Genomic DNA, 22,409 nt, shown 5'->3' with positions numbered 1-22,409 from the left:
CCAAGTACAGTATCCTCATGATAGTAAGAAAGTAATTGAAGTATGAAAGCAATAGCTTTGATACTTTAGGAATAAAGTGAACCTTAACACAAAACTTAACCAAATTTTCAATATTCTAAGAGGAAAAAGGGCCTTAATTCTTACAAAATGCTTGATACAGTTGTCTGCTCTTGTTTATAGGTTGGGATCATGTTGGTAAAGAAGTATGCAAAATATAAAAACATTTGCACGCTCACGCTGACGCTGGGGTGAGTAGGATAGCTCTACTATATACTGTGAAACCATTTATTTTCGTCGGCACAAAATTTCGCCCTTTAAAAAAAAATGACTATTTCGTCCGCTCTTAAATTTGTCCATTTCTGGTTTTGAAAAAAAAATCGTCCGATTTGTTTGTAATACATGTAATACGCGGTTGCGAAAAAATCGTGCTGGGGAAAGAGAGGTGACACTTGGTAGTCACTTGCAGGAGGTGGGCCTTGTTTGGCATATGCAAATTAACAAGTCTGTTATTTTAGGTGATAGTAACTGTCCCTTATTATTTTATGTCATTGACACGTTTTTTGTTACGATTGTTACGAGTGTTTTAAACAACGAAGCCAATTGCCAATTAGTCTTTTTCTATTACAATCACGGACAACCAAACACAAATCAATATGTTCTTTATTAATTTGTAATAAAAGCGCAGACTATATTTCAGTCAGGTGTTGATCACACATCGTCATTTTAATTGCGTTCAATAGTATTGTCTTTAATCCGGATTCGCCGCGTGTTGGCTGTTTAATCTGCAACACACATAAAAACACAAAAGACACAATGGGTAATAAAGTTGTTAACAATAAGCGCTAATCAAAACTATTATACCTAAACGAAGTCGACGCATTCGATACAGCCTTATTGCATTCGCGTTTTACAGGAAATGTCAGTTGTCAGTTCACTGTATAATTAACACCCCTTTGTGTCAAAACCGGATTTAACTGGAGTGTGAATAGTCGACTGTTTCATGTTCTTTGTATCAATTCCATCTGTGTTTCTGTATTATAAGTATACCAGTCAACAAACAAGGTGCGCGCTTCCGCATATGGGTATTCGGACGTTCAAAAAATTGACCTACGGTTTAGCGTTCACGCCGTCGAACGCATTAAGCAATATAACTCGTTTTTTTTTAACTATTTCTTTATTTGCAAAAAATACTAGTGGCTTATAACTTACCTTGCAATCTTCTCGCATTTTGCGAGTGTGCGAGTGTTAATTTCGAGCCCTGTGTATATGCGTGGATTACGCTGGATTTAAATGCCTCATGCCTACGGTAATTCAGTCTTATTTGTTTCAAATATGGGACATGATTGTTCGTTAGGATCTTGAATTCGTCCATCGGTCGAAGGACGAAAAAGGCGAAAATTAGTGTCGGACGAATAATAATGGTTTCACAGTATATTTCATATATACCGGTAATAGTCGAGCTAAAAATCATACTTTCACTGAACCCCATGTATTAAGCTCACATAAGATTAACAACATTCAATCTGGTTTCTTAAAGAAAATGGTGAACAGTTAACTGCAACAAAATACTGACAACATAGCCCAGTAATCATTCTAAATTTAACCTTCAATAATGCATTTATAAACCAAAATAAGATCAAGCTATATATATATTAACCATACAGGATAACAACAGAAAACATTTTAGATTGTGTTTTTCACTTGTTATTTTTTATGAAATATACAGATACTTTACAATTACCATTTAATCGTAAAGCATCAGATAAAAAATAATAATACCATACACTTAAAAAAAAAACAGAAATAAGCTCCACCCTAAGAAAATCGGGTGTAATGCATGTGTGTAAAGTGTCATCCCCACAGGCTAATCAAGGACGACATTTTCTACCTAAACTGGATTTTTGTTGAGAAGAAACTTCCTTTAAACTGAAAATACCTTAAAAGGCCAGCGCCCTCACACTTCTTTGGGGGAAGGGGTCCGCAGCCCTTCGTAGGGGGAATTTTTGCGGCGTTTCCCTTTTTGGGGGATTTTTTTTACTTACTCTCTCATTATGACATGTGTACATGTTTGCACTATATTCAATGCATTTTTCATAATTTAGTATGTTTGAACAGATTAAATTGAAATAGAATTGAGATATAATAATCATGAGACACATCTTTCAATTAAAAAAAAAAAAAATTTTTTTTTTTTTTTTTTTTTTTAGGGGGAATTTTTCCCCCCTAAAGGAAAAAAAAGTATATTTTTCAGGTGGGGGACTGCCGCCCAAATTTGATAGATCGAGGGCCCTGAAGGCAGAAAGTTTTGTCCCTGTCTTTGCATACTGCACTGGTTAATCTGGGACGACTCTTAATGTACCTGCATTACACCCCATTTTCCATGAACACGACTCAAATACAAACAAAGGCAGTAAAAGCTATCATTAAAAACGTAGGCTACCGACCATTGGCGTATAAACTGCTGCAGGTTTGGTGCCACCTCCCCGGGACAGACAAGCCCAAGTCGACCAATAGTAATGGCTACAGTCCACAACGGAGTGGTGAGGAACAGCAACGGAGAGAAACAAGGAAACAACAAATAAGAAACTCAATCAAACAAGCATTGTCATCTCAAAACAACACAAGTTGACAAACACCTCATATTATTGAACTTTTCTATGGTTAGATTAAATAAAAGCTGCGCCATGAGCGCATGATACGCCCGTCGTTCGCCAATGAAGTAGTAAGGTAATAAATAACCCTTTGAATCATTTTTTTACTTCAGTTTATTTGTATTTGAATACATGGTTTATTTTATAAGTACATGAGCATGGAAATCACGAAATTTTGACGAACAAAGTCCCATAACTCTGGAACGACAATTCAGAATTCCGTCAAAAACGAAAGGGGATCAGGGTTTATCAATATTAAGATTGTGTTGAAATTTGAAAAAAATCCATCGAAGGATATTTGAGCTACAGTAGGACATTCAATGAAATCACGAAATTTTGACGAACAAAGTCCCATAACTCTGGAACGACAATTCAGAATTCCGTCAAAAACGAAAGGGGATCAGGGTTTATCAATATTAAGATTGTGTTAAAATTTGAAGAAAATCTGTCAAAGGATATTTGACGTAGCGTACGACATTAACAGACGGACGGACGGACGGACGGACGGACAGACGGACGCGGGGTATACCATAATACGTCCCGTCATAGACGGGCAAATAAAAAATCCATCGGGGGATATTTGAGCTACGGTAGGATACATGAACAACAATAACATTTAAGGTCACAGTGACCTTGACCTTAGAATGAATGACCTTGAAATGACCAGTGGTCATCTAAGTGTGCTTGCAAACCTTCATGTCAAGTTTGAAGACTCTATGTCCAAGCATACCAAAGTTATAACAATTTTAACATTTTAACATTTAAGGTCACAGTGACCTTGACCTTCAAATGAATGACATTGAAATGACCAGTGGTCATCTTCTAGTACTGGCCAATCTTTATTTCAAGTTTGAAGACTCTAGGTACAAGCATACCAAAGTTATAACATGAAATAAGAACTTTAACATTTTTACATTCAAGGTCACAGTGACCTTGACCTTCAAATGAATGACCTTGAAATGTCCAGGGGTTACTTACTAGTTCTGGCCAACCTTCATGTCAAGTTTCAAGACTCTAGGTCCAAGCATACCAAAGTTATAACAACTTTAACATTTTTACATTCAAGGTCACAGTGACCTTGACCTTCAAATGAATGACCTTGAAATGTCCAGTGGTTACTTACTAGTTCTGGCCAACCTTCATGTCAAGTTTCAAGACTCTAGGTCCAAGCATACCAAAGTTATAACAACTTTAACATTTTTATATAGCTACAGTAGGACATTCAATGAAATCACGAAATTTTGACGAACAAAGTCCCATAACTCTGGAACGACAATTCAGAATTCCGTCAAAAACGAAAGGGGATCAGGGTTTATCAATATTAAGATTGTGTTAAAATTTGAAGAAAATCTGTCAAAGGATATTTGACGTAGCGTACGACATTAACAGACGGACGGACGGACGGACGGACGGACGGACAGACGGACGGACAGACGGACGGACAGACGGACGCGGGGTATACCATAATACGTCCCGTCATAGACGGGCGTATAAAAATAACTTCCACAACCATGGTTGTTTCCTGTAAACTGTTGCGCAATGGCTTTTTTTATTTGCACAAAAATAATCATATCACATTTTTTTTCAAACACACTTTGATTTGGATAACGATCTATTATTATAAAATGATTTTCCACTATTAAAAACTAAGAACTTTCTACAACATTTACTTGAAATTGACAATCATATTAACTTTGGGAATTAAGCAAAGTCTCAGACTCCCAACACCTGTAGTCATAGTTACAAGTGTCTCACAATTGTCTAAAGGTGTGACGTTGTGGGATACATTGGGCTTAATGCATGTGTGTAAAGCGGTCCACACAGACTGATCAGGGCAACGCATTCTGCTTATACCGGACTTTTCTTAACCCTTTCAGTGCGGGGACCGAATTTTGAAGGCCTTTGCAAACAGTTTGGATCCAGATGAGACGCCACAGAACGTGGCGTCTCATCAGTATCCAAACTGTTTGCTATTCTGAAAGTATTCTTTGAAAAAAAATCAAAGAAAATGCTAATTTTAGAAATTCAGCAGACGACATTTTAGCAGAAGACAAATTTCCCAGCATTCAAAGGGTTAAAGCAGAAAATGTTGTCTCTGATAAGCATGTGCTGACTTCACACGCTAATCTGGTACAACACTTTACACACATTAAGCCCATTTTTTTTTATAGAACACAGCTTTCATACAAAAAACAACCATGCCTACAGGACTGCAAGATAGCGATGACAACAGTATTCACGCTATGTTCATGCTACAAACGGGGCCACCTATACCCTGTATACAACATGGATACGTTCACATACAAGTACAAATAAACAATTTAAGAATTTTCGGTAATCTTGAAACCCATAACGTACAAGACAACAACATACACTTTGCCTAAACTCATATGTGTAGCTTTTTTTCCTCAACCAACTCAATGCAAACTTTAAGAATGATGTGATTATTACAAGTCAACATCGACAATTAATATTACACATTTTAAAATAAATGACCAGAACTCATCACAGCCATGTGTAATTAAATAAGTGTGTAAAATTATAACTAACAGACGAGAAACAATGCAAAATTAAAAATAAATATATATGTTTCAAGCATTCCAGCCCATTTGCACATCGAATACATAGGTACATTTGCTATTACCCATTGATCTGACAAGAGAGTACTAGTTTACTCTATTTCCCATGCATACCTGTGTTTTCCAGCAGTGTTTTGGGAGTATTGGGTCGATTGATGATCTCTATTAGATTTCCTAACACAACTGGTATATACTCTTTCATTTCTGCACCTGAAATGTTAACAAGGGACGAAATTGTCACGAAACCAGGTTTTCAATTATTTTTTTAAATTCTGATAAAGGGAGACAACTCAAACTGAACTGATTGTTTAAAGTTACAACCCTTGTTTGAAAATAAATCTATTTTTAGTCGTGGCGACCTTGACATTGGAGATATTGACGTTATTCTTTCATGTGATTCACCGTCAAATGATGGTGAACAAAAAATTAATGTGCCGTATAATGTTAAAATCTCACAATGAATGACATAGTTATGGCCTGGACAAGCTCATTTATGGCCATTTTTTACCTTTGAACTCAAAGTGTGATCTTGACCTTGGAGACATGGACATAATTCTTTCGCGCGACACATCGTCTAATGATGGGAACAATTGTGCCAAATGATTTTAAAATCTCTGTTTTCTCACAATGAACGACAACGTTATGGCCCGGACAAGCTTGTTCCGCCCGCCAGCCCGCCGACAATCGCCAATCTAATAACCAGTTTTTTCCTTTGGAAAACCTGGTTAAAAACCAAATTAATGCACTTAAGCACTTAAGAGTCTACAAAAAAAATTCTAGTAAAAGATAAAATATTAACATCAAGGCTTTGCTAATTGAGTTAGAAGGTTTGTCATCGAAACCTTAGCATTTTAAGTCATTATGATTTTATTGTTTGTTCATTTGGATTTTTCACCATTTTCATAAATATTTAAGTCACATTTCAGTGGTCAGTTAACCTCACATCTTTCCTGGTTTACCAATTCTGAATGCACTGATGCTAAGAATTTCCATAGCAGCAGAGCTCTAGCTAGGCCTAAATATACGCTCTGCCATTTGAAAGCCCCAGCCTGCCGTTCCGAGGCCCCGCCTTGCCCTTTTTATATTTTTTGCTTTCACCATTGACTACAAGTTTCATAACAGACTGATATGTTTGATTCCAAATAGCACTAATATAACAGTCCTGTTCCGGTCGGTCTTAATGCCCTAATAAGTGTTTGATTTACGATTGCAGTGCTGCTACCAGATATATCCGGTCAAGCTATAGGTAACCTGGCCCATGATGAAACCGTATATAACCTCCAAATCTTTTCATAAATATTATGTCCTCCACTTACTGGGAAGTTTTTTAATTAATCCATAGTTGACATCCTGCATGCTCTTTATAATCCAACTCACCTCACTTAAATGGAACTTGATGTTTATTTTTGTTTATTTTCTGAGCTCAATTTGATTGATACTTCCAGTTAACAATTGTCAATTTGGCCCACCATTTTTATTTAAAGCCAGAGTTTACTGGTGGTTATGAATTCATCAAAAATATTTTTGGTAGAAATGTCATGCATGTTTTCTGATGATCTTAACAATGTAAAAGCACAGCATTTCTTGTGCTTTGAACATTTTTCATAATTATTTCACAAAAGATTTAAGTTCAAAATGGATAACAGTATCAAAATTTAGGAAAATATTTGCAAGTGTTAATCTCTTTGCACTTTAACTGAAGTGATTTGAAAAATTGAAACTATTTTTTTTTTCCATTTTCAATTTGGTGGTCATAAGTCGGCAAAATAATTTTTTATAATATAAAAAAAATTATGCAATAATATTGGTACTTGCATTAGAAAGTTTAACTGTTCAAAAAAAATAATTGTGAATTGCAGATGAAAGTAACTGAAAAAGTTAAATCAATACAAGGCAAAATTAAATTTACAACTTATAATTTATCAATCTCTCATTACATTGTTATAAATTTATTCTTAATTGTAGATATTTTATATGCATGGTTAAACAATAATGGAAATAATATGTTCTGCACATTATTAAATTATATTACAATTATATGCAACAGGGAGCATTGCAGATACAACAGCGCTCACAAGTGCCCATTTGACAAAATAACACTACTCCAAAGTGCCCGTTTGACAAAATAGCTCCCCCTGACATTTTTAAATCCTAACTGGAGCACTGTAATAGTAACAGTTCATATGCGTTTTTATGTTCAAACTAAGCATGTTTTTTATTATAAATGACTTACACATTTTTTTATGACCAGGTTCAAGTCGTCAAACACTTACCCATTTTGATTGAAATTTCTCCTATAGCCCAAGTGGCGTTGTTGCACACTGATATATACTCAGGGTTCAGATTGTGACCCAGAATGGGCATGAAGTCACCTGAAAAATAAACATAAATACCAGACTCACATATGACAGCAGATCAAAACAGATTTGTTTTCGTAAAAAGTTCAAACCCAAAGAAAACCCTTAACTTTACATATTAAATCCATAGATAATTCAATTGTTAAATGCTTTAAAACTCAATGTCAAATTTTTGTTATAATTTACAATAATAAATAAAACCTTTTACAACTACTGATATCTATTGCAGCACTAATATTTTCTTTAAATTCTTCATAACACAGCTTAATGTCCAATTTATATATTTGTAGAGAATGCAGATACTACGCCCCTTCAGCTTTCAAAGGATGATACATTAATGCTAAACAACGGACTTGAATACGAAACATTTATGTGCATAATCTATGTCATACGTTCTGTGAAACATTTACTTTGCTCTCACCTATGCACTGTTTTACATGCTGAAAGCAGGCCTTTGTAAGGTCCCCTAGCAGGGCAAAGGAACTCTGTCGAACCTCTGGCATTGGGTCCTACAAAACACACATAACAGAATAAGCACCAAGATAGACTTAAGATAAAGCTTCAGGTAGTATACACAAGGTTATTGAACGTGAATTTGGCTATTTTTTAAATCATACAAGGCCCACAATTCAGAAGTGCTTAATGATTGTTGATCTTGGCCAAGATATTATTCCCATAACAATCCCAAGTTTAATGGTGATCAGCTTTAATCTGTTCCAGTTATTGAGCAGAAACTGTTCTCCTTGATGGCGCCTGCCTGATCACTTGCCCATCACAGGTGTTCCCATAATAAGCCACTTTCTTTTTTTTAAATGTGCACACAGAAAAGTTCTGACAATCCTTGTCATTTCATTCAATTACTTAATAAACTTATCCCAGAAAGTTGTTAGTGAGTATGCCAAAGGCTTGACAACTTCTGTCAGAGAAACATTGCTATATGATACAGTTTTTTTTTATTTCTTTGTGACCCGCAGAAAAACGGCCCTTTCCCCTCAGATTTTTTTCCCCCTCAGCAGGTAAATTTTCCCCTTGATTTCATATTCTCCCCCCCCCCCCCCCCAAATTTTTTTTAACCTTTAAATATGTTAGTTTGATCCAGTGTAGAAAATAGAAAAATATTGCATAATTAAATTATCTGTTGCCTTGAATTTGTTTTAAAAAACAGTAAAATATATTACATTGAATATTGAAGACGTTCCATATTTTCCCCAAAATCAGGCGTTTTGCAATATTTTTTCCCCCAAAATCCGGCGTTTCGCGCGATTTTTTCCCCCTAAAAAAAGGCCAGGCCCTTTTCCCAAAATCAGATAAAATCCCTGTGATATACAACAGGTCCTCAAAATGCATCCCTCTAACTCACAGACTCAAAGCCAAGCACATTCACGGTGCAGGATCACGCGACATTGTGGGATTCTTAATTGAACTTAAATGGTCTTAAGATATCGGCACAAACTGTAAGAAAAACGGTCTTTTATAAAATGCACTAAATATTTTTGAGAATGTATTTCAATAACTTGAGATGTTTGCAAAAATTAAGTTCTTAACGGTGTGTTTACATTCTGTCTAGCCCGTGTGTAAACCCATGAAAACCCCATTGATCCTGCACCCCGACATTTCTACACACCTGCATACACTGGTACAGGAACTTGAGTATGTCGCTATTGGATACGAGTCCCTCTATCTGTTGGTTGAGGCCCTCTGCCAGCCCACTCAGCAGGTCCAGGGCCACAATCATGAAGTCCTTGTCAGGTGGGTCAAACTGCTCTGGGTTCTGCATGCTGGCCTGAACACAGAAATATGCGTTAACCATTTGCATGCTGGGAAATTTATCGTCTGCTAAAATGTTGTCTGCTGAATTTCTAAAATTAGCATTTTTTAAGATTTTTTTCAAAGAATACTATCAGAATAGCAAACAGTTTGGATCCTGATGAGACGCCACGTTTTGTGGCGTCTCATCTGGATCCAAACTGTTTGCAAAGACATTCAAAATTCGGTTCCAGCACTGAAAGAGTTAATTGTCGCTCAAGAATAGCATGTGCAGTCCACACAGTCTTATCAGTGCTTACACTTTCCGCTCTTATGGTATTTTTTGTTTATCATCTCAGCAAAAATCTAGTTTAGGCAGGAAAAACTATCGCTGATAAGCCTGTGCGAATTGCCCAGTCTAATTTGGGTAGACACTTGATGCACATGCATTAAGCCCTGTTTTTCCAGATCTAGACTTAAATGGTTTCCTTGGTGTTTATTTAACATTGGGGTAAAGGTGGTGGAGCCCTCCAAATGAGGAATATTACGACTATTTTCAGATAACAATATTTGCATGTTTTATATCTGACTTTATGATAAAATATTGAATTGCTTTATTTAAGATGATTCAACAGGGTTAAATGAAAATAGCTGGAATTATTTACAAAAACGCTCTTAATTTTTGTAGCTTAATTAAGCTTGTTTTTTTTACAAAATAAACCTTAATTTGACAGGGCAATTTCAAGGTAAATTAAGGGGAAAAATAAATACATTGAGAGCTGGACAATCGTGACAAATTTCAACCAAATACAATTGCTGGGTTCATAAATATTTTGCAAATTTCATTATAATTGTTGCTGGAAGTTAAATTGGAACACAAAGTTGTGGAGACATTCATGCCGATGGTAAGAACAAGGCTCCGATAATGTGGCAGATCATCAGACAAACGTGGATACTATAAAATGGGTCTTGTTCTGAGAAAATTGGGCTTAATGCATGTGCGTAAAGTGTCGTCCCAGATTAGCCTGTGCAGTCCGCACAGGCTAATCAGGGACGACACTTTCCGCTTTTATGGTATTTTTAGTTTCAAGGAAGTCCCTCCTTGCCGAAAATCAAGTTTAGGGGGAAAGTGTCGTCCCTGATTAGCCTGTGCGGACTGCACAGGCTAATCTGGGATGACACTTTACGCACATGCATTAAGCCCAGTTTTCTCAGAACAAGACACAAATGGGTCTTGTATCTCTACTGACCATGTTCTGTGCAAGGGTCTGCTCCACCAGAGACACACAGCGTCTGTAGACGGGCTCACAGTACGGCAGGAATCCAGACTGCAGGGCCGTGGCCACACTGGACAGACACTGAAATCAGATGGTAATGTTCACATTGTGATGCATAATTTCTACGAACAACGATGATAACCCTTCATTCTAAGGGCTTAAATAGCATCCTTTATTATGTTGACTTGAAATTCCTCAAAAAAGGATAATATACAAAGAATGCAATTGACTTTTCATGTATAAAATAGAACTGTGTCCAGGGCCCTCACACTACTTTGGGGGAAGGGGTCCACAGCCCTTAGGAGGGGGAATTTTTGCGGGCCCTGGTGTCACAAATGTGACTAATACCCATCAATGTTTCATCAGCTATGTTCAAGGGCAAACTCTGGAATGTGTTGATTATAATACCCATCAATGTTTCATCAGCTATGTTCAAGGGCAAACTCTGGAATGTGTTGATTATAATACCCATCAATGTTTCATCAGCTATGTTCAAGGGCAAACTCTGGAATGTGTTGATTATTAGAGATCAATGTTTCATCAGCTATGTTCAAGGGCAATCTCTGGAATGTGTTGATTATAATACCCATCAATGTTTCATCAGCTATGTTCAAGGGCAAACTCTGGAATGTGTTGATTATTAGAGATCAATGTTTCATCAGCTATGTTCAAGGGCAAACTCTGGAATGTGTTGATTATTAGAGATCAATGTTTCATCAGCTATGTTCAAGGGCAAACTCTGGAATGTGTTGATTATTAGAGATCAATGTTTCATCAGCTATGTTCAAGGGCAAACTCTGGAATGTGTTGATTATTAGAGATCAATGTTTCATCAGCTATGTTCAAGGGCAAACTCTGGAATGTGTTGATTATTAGAGATAAATGTCTTACACATCTACACTTCTTTTTGATGACATTTTAAATCACAATTAAATGGCTTTACAAATGTGAAAGTAGTTTGCTAACAAAAGCTTAATGAAACATGAACACCCCCCCCCCCTCCCTGTAAGTTTAAAATTATTGGATTCGACAGTTCATGCATTTCTACACCACAGTCCAGCAATATCAGAAGAATGTTTCTTCCTTAGTCTCAGTAAGAGAGAGTTCATTTTTCATCACATAAATGCTGGAACTGCATTATTGTACAGTCTAATAATAAGTGCATTAACCCTTTGCATGCTGGGAAATTTGTCGTCTGCTAAAATGTCTTCTGCTGAATTTCTAAAATTAGCACTTTCTTCGATTTTTTTCAAAGAACACTATCAAAATAGCAAACAGTTTGGATCCTGATGAGACGCCACGTTTTGTGGCGTCTCATCTGGATCCAAACTGTTTGCAAAGGCCTTTAAAATTTGGTTCCCGCACTGAAAGGGTTAAGAGCTTGAGTACCTGTTTATTTTCATGTTTCAAGTAGTTTTATAACTTTTTATAAACGGCTGCACAACAAACAGATTATAATGTAACATTACACAAACATATATGTATATTTTAATGTTACATATTGACCAATGATAATAAGTTTTAAACTAAATTTTTTAGTTATAAGCCCCAGAATAATAATTAATTCATTGAATGAAGGAACCAGTTACTGCAATTGTTTTTCAACTAAAAAATATACATTATTTTCTACTAATTGACACAGAACAGGGACCGCAAATTGCACAATTGCACAAGCCTCCAATGCCTGCACTGGTACATGTATGTCATAACTTGGACTTGATCAGCAATTACATAGGCAGGCTTGCAACATTTTCTTGGCCTTAAGTAAAAAAATTCAGTTTTTGGGCTTGCAGCTCCTTTGATGATTGAGTGACGACACCTCTAGCAATTGGAAGAGTGAATGATGTAGCTCAAGCAATTGGAAGCGTTAATGACATACCTCAAGCAATGGGAAGAGGTCCTTATCCTCGTCCTTGAGTACATTCCACTTCTCAATCAGCGGTGGCATCAACATGCTCACATACTCCTGCAATAGTAATTCACATTCTGGTTACCATAATAAACAACACCCTTAAGAGTTTCAAAATTTCGTCCATGTTAAACACATTTCATTACTATTTGCTTATTTGTTTGTTCTAAAATCTTTGATAATTTAATTGTAAGTGTTTAACTCACAATATTAAAAACTTTCACAAATGTTAATATCCTCAGCAGTTTCGAGACGATTGCACACTTACTGGTTTATTCAAATGGTGTCCTACAGAGTCCGCCAGTGTGCCAATAGCATCATACAATATCAACAGGTTCTTGTGCTGAAATATATTGAAGCAATGCCAAGAATGCAATGCACATAAATGAGTGGTATTGAGCATAAGAAGTGGCCCATGTCAGACAGTACGAATACACTGCAAACATACACAGCAATCGCTAATGTGCAAACTTGTCATCATACATGGTTTGAAACACCTTTTTGCATTTTTGTTAAACAAAACATAAGACTGATTTTTTCACACCAATTAACCATTTACCTCTCAGATAAGCATTTCAATGTGTTTGCAGTAACTAAGAACATCTAATTTAAGACATTTCTTACTACATTCACATTTTAAAGGCTTCATTTCCAACCCTTGGGTACTGATGAGCAGAATATATCATAAAACCTGAACAGACTGTGAGTTACTCCCTGGCTGTCCTGGTTTTCTACTGGTTGCACAAGCCATTTTCACTTCACTTCTGAGTGAAAAAAGGGTTAAATAATGAATGTGCAAAAAGTGTCCTCCCAGATTAGCATTTGCAGTCAGCACAGGCTACTCAGAGCTGACACTTTCCACTTTGGTTTTGATCTTTTTCTTGAAGGTCTCTTTTTAACAAAAATTCAATCCAGGCAGAAAGTGCCGACCACACGCCAATCTGGGACAACACTTAATGCAAATGTATTAAGCCAAATTTATTAAAATGAGGTTTTTACATACCTGGTACTTGCTGAACGCGAACACAAGTGTCTCCAGTATGAAGCCAAGGTAGGGCACAAGCTCGGTACACGCCTCCTCCTCCAGCGTGGCAAAGGCTGAACATGCGGCCTCCTGCACGCGCTTGTTGGCATCCAGTACTCGCTTCAGCAGCTGAGATGGAAACAGTTGTTGGGTGGTTTGTTTTTTACAGACTTTATAGGAGTGATTGCAAAAAAAAGAGGACAACGTGAAAATTATAATGTTGAGATTGAACAATTCTGTGTTATTATAAACATTATATTTAAGTTTTTTTCCCAAGCAAATAAGCAAACAACACATTAATTTGAGCCATGCTTTGACAAAAGGGGCTTAAAGCATGTGCATAGTGTCATCCCGGTTAAGCATGAAGGATCCAGACAGGCTATTCAGGGACCACACTTTTTGATTCAATGTTTGTTTTTTCGTTTTAAGGAAGTCTCATCTAACCAAACATCTAGTTAAGACTAAAAGTGTGGTTTCTGATAAGCATGCATGGACAGCACAGGCAAATCTCGGATGACACTTAACGCACATGCATTTAGCCTCTGTTTTCCAAGGGCAAGGCTCATTTTATTACAAGACCATACCTCAGTCATGAGGGGTTTCAGGTACATGTCATGGGGCTGCCCCACAACCCAGTGGGCATACCGACTGAGGGTCCAGCAGGTGATCGACCGAACTAGGGCCTTCTTGTCTGACAGGCACCTGCAGCATGGGATGTATGGTAAGCATGGGGTGTATGGTAAGCAGTGTTCTAGGGTGTATTCTGGTTATATTTCTAATTATCAATCAACACAACACACAAATACGTTTTCTGCAGATTACTCATTTTTTTTGAATTGCACATGTATTTAAGCAACATTCTATTCTTAATTCAAGAACAATGTCGATTCATTTAGTACTGCATGGACAACTACCCAATCAAGTATGGTATGAGAGACAAAACATCTCAGCCTTATGTACCATAACAGTGACCCACCTAATCAAGTAACCTCTCAGCCAATTGTACCGTATAGGCGACCTACCCAATCAAGTAGGGTATGAGTTCAGGCAGGTGAGGTATCATGCCGTTCATGCAGCCCTCCGCGATGGCGCCCAGCACAAGGATGCCCGACTCCTTGATCTCCCAGTTAGCGTGGAACAGGATCTCCTTCAGGATGGGCAGCAGCACGGGCAGGATGTCCTCACGGAACACATTGGCCAGCACATCCAGGGCAGCCGCTGAACACTTGCCTGCGTACCAGATATGTAACAAGAGATGTAACCATAGGATGACTTATGCCCTCTATAAACGCTTATGAGCTTTTTTCGAAACCTAAACGCAGATTTCGAAACCTAAACGCGGACCCTAAGTTCAAGGTCACAGGGGTCGAAATTTGTGTACGTATGGAAAGGCCTTGTCCATATACACATGCATACCAAATATGAAATTGCTATCTGAAGCGACATAAAAGTTATGAGCATTTTTCGAAACCTAAACGCAAAGAGTCACGGACAGACAGTCCGATCACTATATGCCCTCCTTCGGGGGCATAAAAAGAGGTTACACTTAGTTGTGGGTGACTGAAACATTTTGTATTGCACAAGATCAATTTTGGACAGAAGAAGGTCTGGACAAGATGCTCTTTGTGCAGTAGATTATTAATATATTACATTTAGCATTATATAATACTTTGCAAGAATGTATATGCTTATGTTTGATCAGACAGTACGAATACAAAGCAGCACTCATCCTAATCATGTGCATATGCTGTCATCATTTCAAAACAAAACATGGGGTATAAACATCTATTGAAAGTCACAAGCCCTGCTGAAGTAAATAGGCCAACCTTACACATTGCCCCTATATTCATGTTTTTTCAGTCACTCCTTCAAGAACATGTTTTACTCCAAATAGATTGTATTTAAAGTATAAAGCTGTTCTGATGTTTTGCTGATAGAATACACTGTGGCAATCAAAATATTACCCCTCCCTAACACCTATATTGACTGTACATGGTTACAAATAGAACACATTCAAAAGCATCAAACTGTCTCGTCTTATCAAACAACCACCTTTTGCTACCAACACACTCCTGTTATGAAATCCAATCGCTGACTGATCTGAAACTGGGTTTGTAATTATGGCGCATTTATTTTGGATACTGCCAAAAGCAAAATTGAGCCTTGTTCTGATAAAACTGGGCTTAATGCACGTGCGTAAAGTGTCATCCCAGATTAGCCTGTGCAGTGTGCACAGGCTTATCAGAATTGACACTTTCCGCTTTGATGGTATTTTTAGTTTCAATAAAGTCCCTCCTTACCGAAAATCAAGTTAAGGTGGAAAGTGTCGTCCCTGATTCTTGGATGACACTTTACGCACATGCATAAAGCACAATTTTCTCAGAACAAGGCTCAATAATAGTTGAAAACTCCAGCAGGCTAGTGGAATTTTGCACCTCTGCAAAGGGTTGCTGTTTATTTGAATTAAGGTTAACACAACAGACAATCATGCCTTGTGGCAATACAGGGTCATACAAGTAATGACTGTTTCACAAGATTTAGCCTATACATACGTAGATTCCAGTCTGACAAACTGTCGTCATCGTCTAGACCATCATCGTCATCATCATCATCGCCATCACCATCTCCCCCGCCCTGTGAACAGAAAAAAGAAATAAATGCATGAGTACTTATTTGAAACATCCAACAATTTGCTTAAATTTCAAACTTTCAAACATTGTAAAACAAAATTGAAGTTTATTACCATCAACGTCTGTTAATTTTAATTCAACTCTTAACATTATAAAACAACAAGGGCTGTTTGTAAAACATGCATGCCCTCAGTTGTAGTGACAGCCATTTTGTAAATATATTTTTGTCACTGTGACCTTGACCTTTGACCTAGTGACCTGAAAATCAATAGGGGTCATCTTCGAGTCATGATCAATGTACCTATGATGTTTCATGATCCTAGCCATAAGCGTTCTTGAGTTATCATCCAGAAACCATTTTACTATTTCGGGTCACCGTGACCTTGACCTTTGACCAAGTGACCTCAAAATCAATAGGGGTCATCTGCGAGTCATGATCAAGCTACCTATCAAGTTTCATGATCCTAGGCATAACGTTCTTGAGTTATCATCCGGAAACCATTTTACTATATCAGGTCACCGTGACCTTGACCTTTGACCTAGTGACCTGAAAATCAATAGGGGTCATCTGCGAGTCCTGTTCAATCTACCTATCAAGTTTCATGATCCTAGGCATAAGCGTTCTTGAGTTATCATCCGGAAACCATTTTACTATTTCGGGTCACCGTGACCTTGACCTTTGACCTAGTGACCTCAAAATCAATAGGGGTCATCTGCGAGTCATGATCAATGTACCTATAAAGTTTTATGATCCTAGGCATAAGCGTTCTTGAGTTATCATCCGGAAACCATTTTACTTTTTCGGGTCACTGTGACCTTGACCTTTGACCTAGTGACCTGAAAATCAATAGGGGTCTTCTGCGAGTCATGATCAATCTACCTATGAAGTTTCATGATCCTAGGCATAAGCGTTCTTGAATTATCATCCGGAAACCATTTTACTATTTCGGTGTAACAGTGACCTTGACCTTTGACCTCAAAATCAATAGGGGTCATCTGCGAGTCCTGATCAATGTACCTATGAAGTTTCATGATCCTAGGCCTAAGCGTTCTTGAGTTATCATCCGGAAACCACCTGGTGGACGGACCGACAGACCGACCGACCGACATGTGCAAAGCAATATACCCCCTCTTCTTCGAAGGGGGGCATAAAAAGTGTCACAGATACTGATGCCCACACCAATTATGTTTTGACACACACAATTCCAACATATATTTTACAGTGGAAAAATAAACAAAAGGCCATTATTTAGCCAAAACAACAGCTTTAAGACTTTTCTTCACTGTCATAAACACATTAAGGTCCTTCAGTGTGAAATTTTTAGCAAGTTGCAAACAGTTCCCCCACCCCAGCTCTATAGACTAAATTTCTTCACGCAAATGTATAAATAAAACCACATAAATTATTGTCATGTTGGCTATTTTATGTAGTTTCAAGTTGAAAATAGTTTGAGAAAATAACAATTGCCTAAAACATAAAATTATTTTATATACAGTCAAACCTGACAACAGCGGCCAGTCAAGGGAAATGACCAAAGTGGCCGTTGTCCACAGGTGACCGTTATTTTCGGATCACAATATTTAAATGGTTGGTCATTTGGTTGTATTGCTACGTTGTTAACCCCACCCAGTCGTTTCCATACAGTGTGAAACAAAGGCTCATTGCCGTTAACTTACATAATAACATAATAAACTTACATTGAAAAATACAGAAAAATATCATATAAATTGATTTAATTTCATATTGTTAAACTAAAGCAATGACTTAATCAACGCAAGTATAATTGTTTACTCATGCATCTGGTTGATTCGGTTAATAAAGCTTGTCACGTGCCATTGACATCACGACCGATCTAAAAAGCGGATTCGCTGTCATAAACAGAAAGTACCTTCATTCAGTAAATTTGCAGTTCGTATTACATTAACTGGAATGTATTTTTAAAGAAAGATTGTCACGTGTCATTGACATCACATACGAAAAATTATAAAAGCGGATTTGCTGCCATAAGCCGACAGTACGGTATAACCGTATCGTTCTAATTCAAGAAATAGATGCCAAAATCTTGTTTAAAATATTTAGTTTGTTATAAAAGTTGCAATTCAGTGTACATTTTTCCTGAATAGACGATCGCTTATCCTTTTATCGCCTTCTTATAACAACACTTGTCAGCTTAGTATTGTTTTTAACACCTTATCAGCCATAAAGATTTATTATTCTTATTTTTACATGCACCTGTTTGTTTTTGTTCTTAAATTTCGCGACTCGAATTGACTGACGCGTGACCGTTGTTTTTTTGTTCAAACATGACTTTCAGTCATAGAACTATCAAAGGCAATTACCTCTATCAGATGCTTTACACGCAAAATAGACGGACATATGATGCGCTGTGCTTTTAATTTTCGCGACTCGAAAATTACTAATTTGCATATGGCAGAATCAGCATAGATTATTTAATAATTTGGGCTTGGATTAACAAGCAGCTGATTTCCATCCACTAGCACACCAGTCCAGCTGATTTCCATCCACTAGCACACCAGTCCAGCTGATTTCCATCCACTAGCACACCAGTCCAGCTGATTTCCATCCACTAGCACACCAGTCCAGCTGATTTCCATCCACTAGCACACCAGTCCAGCTGATTTCCATCCACTAGCACACCAGTCCAGCTGATGTCCATCCACTAGCACACCAGTCCAGCCGATGTCCATCCACTAGCACACCAGTCCAGCTGATGTCCATCCACTAGCACACCAGTCCAGCTGATTTCCATCCACTAGCACACCAGTCCAGCTGATTTCCATCCACTAGCACACCAGTCCAGCTGATTTCCAATCACTAGCACACCAGTCCAGCTGATTTCCATCCACTAGCACACCAGTCCAGCTGATTTCCATCCACTAGCACACCAGTCCAGCTGATTTCCATCCACTAGCACACCAGTCTTACCTCACCATCCTCTTGGTGCTTCTGGTTGTGTGACCTGGCCCGGTGGAAGCGAGGCTTGATGTCAGACTCCTTGTCTGGTATCATCTCATCTTCCTCAATGTCGCCCTGAAATGGACAGAACTGGGCTTGGTCATGAACATAAACAATATGGCCATAATGGCCTTGAAGTGCAGCGCTCTCACACTACTTTGGGGGAAGGGGTGCACAGCCCTAGGGGGGGGGGGGGGGGGGGGGGGGGAATTTTTGTAAATGGGGGAATTTTTATAAAAAAACAACAGCAACTGTGTTTAACTGTTATATGCATATAACTCTATATGTGACTGTCTATAGGACAGAAAGGTGGACTTTTACTATATAATATAATTTAAATGTGTGTCGGTAGGTAGGCTTTTTTTTCTTACCACAACACTTAATTGAATATTTAACTCAATGAGAATGTCATTATTTTCAGGTATCAGCAGTGTCAAATGCATGACGACATAGTCTTACTTTCAGATAGTTCTTAATAAGAAGATGTTTTATCCAGATTGTCTTTCTCTGTAAATTATTGTACATGTACAAATAAATATTCTTTGAAAACTAAAGCTGCATTTTGAATAAAGCATTTATTGACTAGAATAAATGTAAATGAAAAAAAACATTTACAAAAATAGCAGTTCTGAACGATTCAGACGCTTTCCGCAGTTGCATAAATTTCGGACATAAAATTCGGACGCGGAATGTGTAACAGAAAAAGCTTTTGTCTTTATCTGTAAATAACTGTACAAATAAATATCCTTTGAAAACTGAAGACTGCATTTTGAATAAAGCATTTATTGATTAGAATAAATGTCAATGAAACAAACATTAACAAAAATAACAGTTCTGAACGATCCAGACGCCGTCCAGACGCTTTCCGCAGTTGCGTAAATTTCGGACATTATATTCGGATGCGGATTTTATAACAGAAAAAACTTTTGAGTCGGCGGTTAAAAACAGGGTCGTCGGGTAACCAGAAACAAGACTTCTTTTTCGTTAGGACTATATTGGACAAAGCGATATAACGGACCGTGATATATTGGAGTCAATTTTCAACTATAAATCAGCGATTTTTTGTTGTTATTTTTCTTTACATTTTCTGAAGGGAAAAAAATCCGATTTAGGAGGACAAAAATATACTTTTTAGGTGGGGGACTGCGGCCGAAATTCGGCGGCAGATTTGATAGATTGAGGGTCCTGAAGTGCAACAGTAGAAAAGAATGTTTGATCAGACAGTACGAATACAAAGCAGCACTCATCTTAATCATGTGCATGGGTTGTCATCATTTCAAAACATTAGGGATGTTAACAATTATTTGAATATGCACAAATCAGTCAGATTTTCACATTTGAATTCAGAATTCTAAATATTCTGATATGAATGCTCTGTACAAGTATATATGCAACAAATAAGTATGTACAAAAAAACATTTTTAGTTTATCACATACTTCAGCAGTATGATATCTATCTTGTTACCACATACCTTCAATTTAAAAACATAAGGGATGTTAAAAATTATTTGAATATGCAACAAGAGCACCGCATAACGGGTGCCACGCTCGGCTACGGGTGCAGTTTTGAATAAATGAAAGCTTGTCAGATTATTTTTTTTAGAGGTCACAGTGACCTTGACCTTTGACCTAGTGACCCCAAAATGGGTGTGGCGTGTAGAACTCATCAAGGTGCATCTACATTTGAAGTTTCAAAGTTGTAGGTGGAAGCACTTTGATTTTAGAGCCAATGTTTAGGTTTTAGCACGACGCGGACGGCGGATGTCAGACGGCGGACGACACGACGAGCTGACTATGACAATACCTCTCCGAAAACGCCGAGCTAAAAATCAGTCAGATTTTCACATTTGAATTCAGAATTTCAAATATTCTGATATGAATGTTTTGTACAAGAATATATGCAGAACTTCGAACAAATAAATAAGCACAAAAATCATTTTTAGTTTATCACATATTTCAGCAGTATGATATCTGACTACCACGTACCTTCAGCAGTATGACATCTATCTCATGTCCACGTACCTTCAGCACTATGATATCTATCTGACTACCCCGTACCTTCAGCACTATGATATCTATCTGATTACCACGTACCTTCAGCAGTATGATATCTATCTATCTTATTACTACGTACCTTCAGCACTATGATATCTATTTGACTACCCCGTACCTTAAGCACTATGATATCTATCTGATTACCATCTGACTACCCCGTACCTTCAGCACTATGATATCTATCTGATTACCAAGTACCTCCAGCAGTATGATATCTGACTACCCCGTACCTTCAGCAGTATGATATCTTTCTGACTACCACGTACCTTCAGCAGTATGATAATCTATCTCACTACTATGTATTTTCAGCACTATGATATCTATCTCATTACCACATACCTTCAGCAGTATGATATCTATTATTTTTACAATTCTTCTATTATTTTTTTCTTTTCTCTTAAAAAAAATTACATATTAGCATATCTTGTATAACATGTCTGAACTTTATTGCTTTGTACAATCACTATGTTGTATATATTCATGTATACATTGTATGTATTATATTGAATTAAAAAAAAAAAAAAAGATATCTATCTCATTACCATGTACCTTCAGCACTATGATTTCTATCTGACTACCACGTACCTTCAGCAGTATGATATCTATCTCACTGTACTTCATGCCATTGACTAGTATGGGCACCAGCTTCTCAATGTGAGGTGTGAGCACATCCTTGCAGATGGGCTGCTCGGCCAGGGAGAGCCAGAACTCACACGCCTCCAGCGCCACCGTGTCGTCATCATCAGTGGTGCGCATCATCATGTACTGAAACACAGCAAGGGGAAATGGGTTTGTACAGAAATGTGATCTACAGAAAACGTTGGTATGTGCTTGTGTAATGAAAATACACATGATCCTCTTTCTAAGAAAAAAGGATATAATATGTACATCAGGGACAACACTTTCCGCTTTTATGTTATTTTCTGTTAAATGAAGTCTCTTCTAAGCAAAAATCCAGTGTCATGAAAAAGCTATTCTGGAACGACACTTTACACATAGGCATTAAGACCAGTTTTCCCAAAATGTCTCAATTCTGTTATACCAGCAACATCAGATCGACTATTTCTTCCTTAACATCAGTAAGAGAGAGTTCATTTATCATCATGTTTGCTGGGATTATTCAACTTATTGTCTTGAAAAGATTTCAGATTGGTACCGACATAAATATTTCATTTCCCGAATGAAATAAATTGTATCCATGACA

The 22,409-nt window shown here is 37.5% G+C and overlaps 1 protein-coding gene and 1 non-coding gene across 2 annotated transcripts in view; both read right to left on the bottom strand.

The window, feature by feature from the left end:
* The window catches only part of LOC127862992 (transportin-1-like), a 48,155-nt gene that overhangs the window by 13,693 nt on the left and 12,053 nt on the right, over window positions 1–22,409 (bottom strand). The window contains exons 7-20 of the mRNA XM_052402307.1: window positions 21,791–21,970; window positions 19,121–19,225; window positions 16,096–16,177; window positions 14,566–14,773; window positions 14,128–14,245; window positions 13,523–13,672; window positions 12,788–12,862; window positions 12,490–12,576; window positions 10,584–10,691; window positions 9,212–9,370; window positions 8,009–8,096; window positions 7,504–7,602; window positions 5,345–5,440; window positions 2,445–2,520 (exon numbers count right to left, since the gene is read on the bottom strand). Of these exons, the coding sequence (XP_052258267.1) occupies window positions 2,445–2,520; window positions 5,345–5,440; window positions 7,504–7,602; window positions 8,009–8,096; window positions 9,212–9,370; window positions 10,584–10,691; window positions 12,490–12,576; window positions 12,788–12,862; window positions 13,523–13,672; window positions 14,128–14,245; window positions 14,566–14,773; window positions 16,096–16,177; window positions 19,121–19,225; window positions 21,791–21,970 (1,631 nt within the window). The remainder of the gene's footprint in view (window positions 1–2,444; window positions 2,521–5,344; window positions 5,441–7,503; window positions 7,603–8,008; window positions 8,097–9,211; window positions 9,371–10,583; window positions 10,692–12,489; window positions 12,577–12,787; window positions 12,863–13,522; window positions 13,673–14,127; window positions 14,246–14,565; window positions 14,774–16,095; window positions 16,178–19,120; window positions 19,226–21,790; window positions 21,971–22,409) is intronic.
* Window positions 20,362–20,431, bottom strand: LOC127863043 (small nucleolar RNA SNORD41). Its single transcript, XR_008040909.1, has one exon. It is a non-coding gene; the product is annotated as a small nucleolar RNA SNORD41 (small nucleolar RNA).

The sequence above is a fragment of the Dreissena polymorpha genome, chromosome 16, assembly GCF_020536995.1.
Source record: "Dreissena polymorpha isolate Duluth1 chromosome 16, UMN_Dpol_1.0, whole genome shotgun sequence".
Classification (NCBI taxonomy): Eukaryota; Metazoa; Mollusca; class Bivalvia; order Myida; family Dreissenidae; genus Dreissena; species Dreissena polymorpha.
The sequence above is the reverse complement of the archived record's forward strand: the minus strand, read 5'-3'. Positions and strand labels throughout refer to the sequence as shown.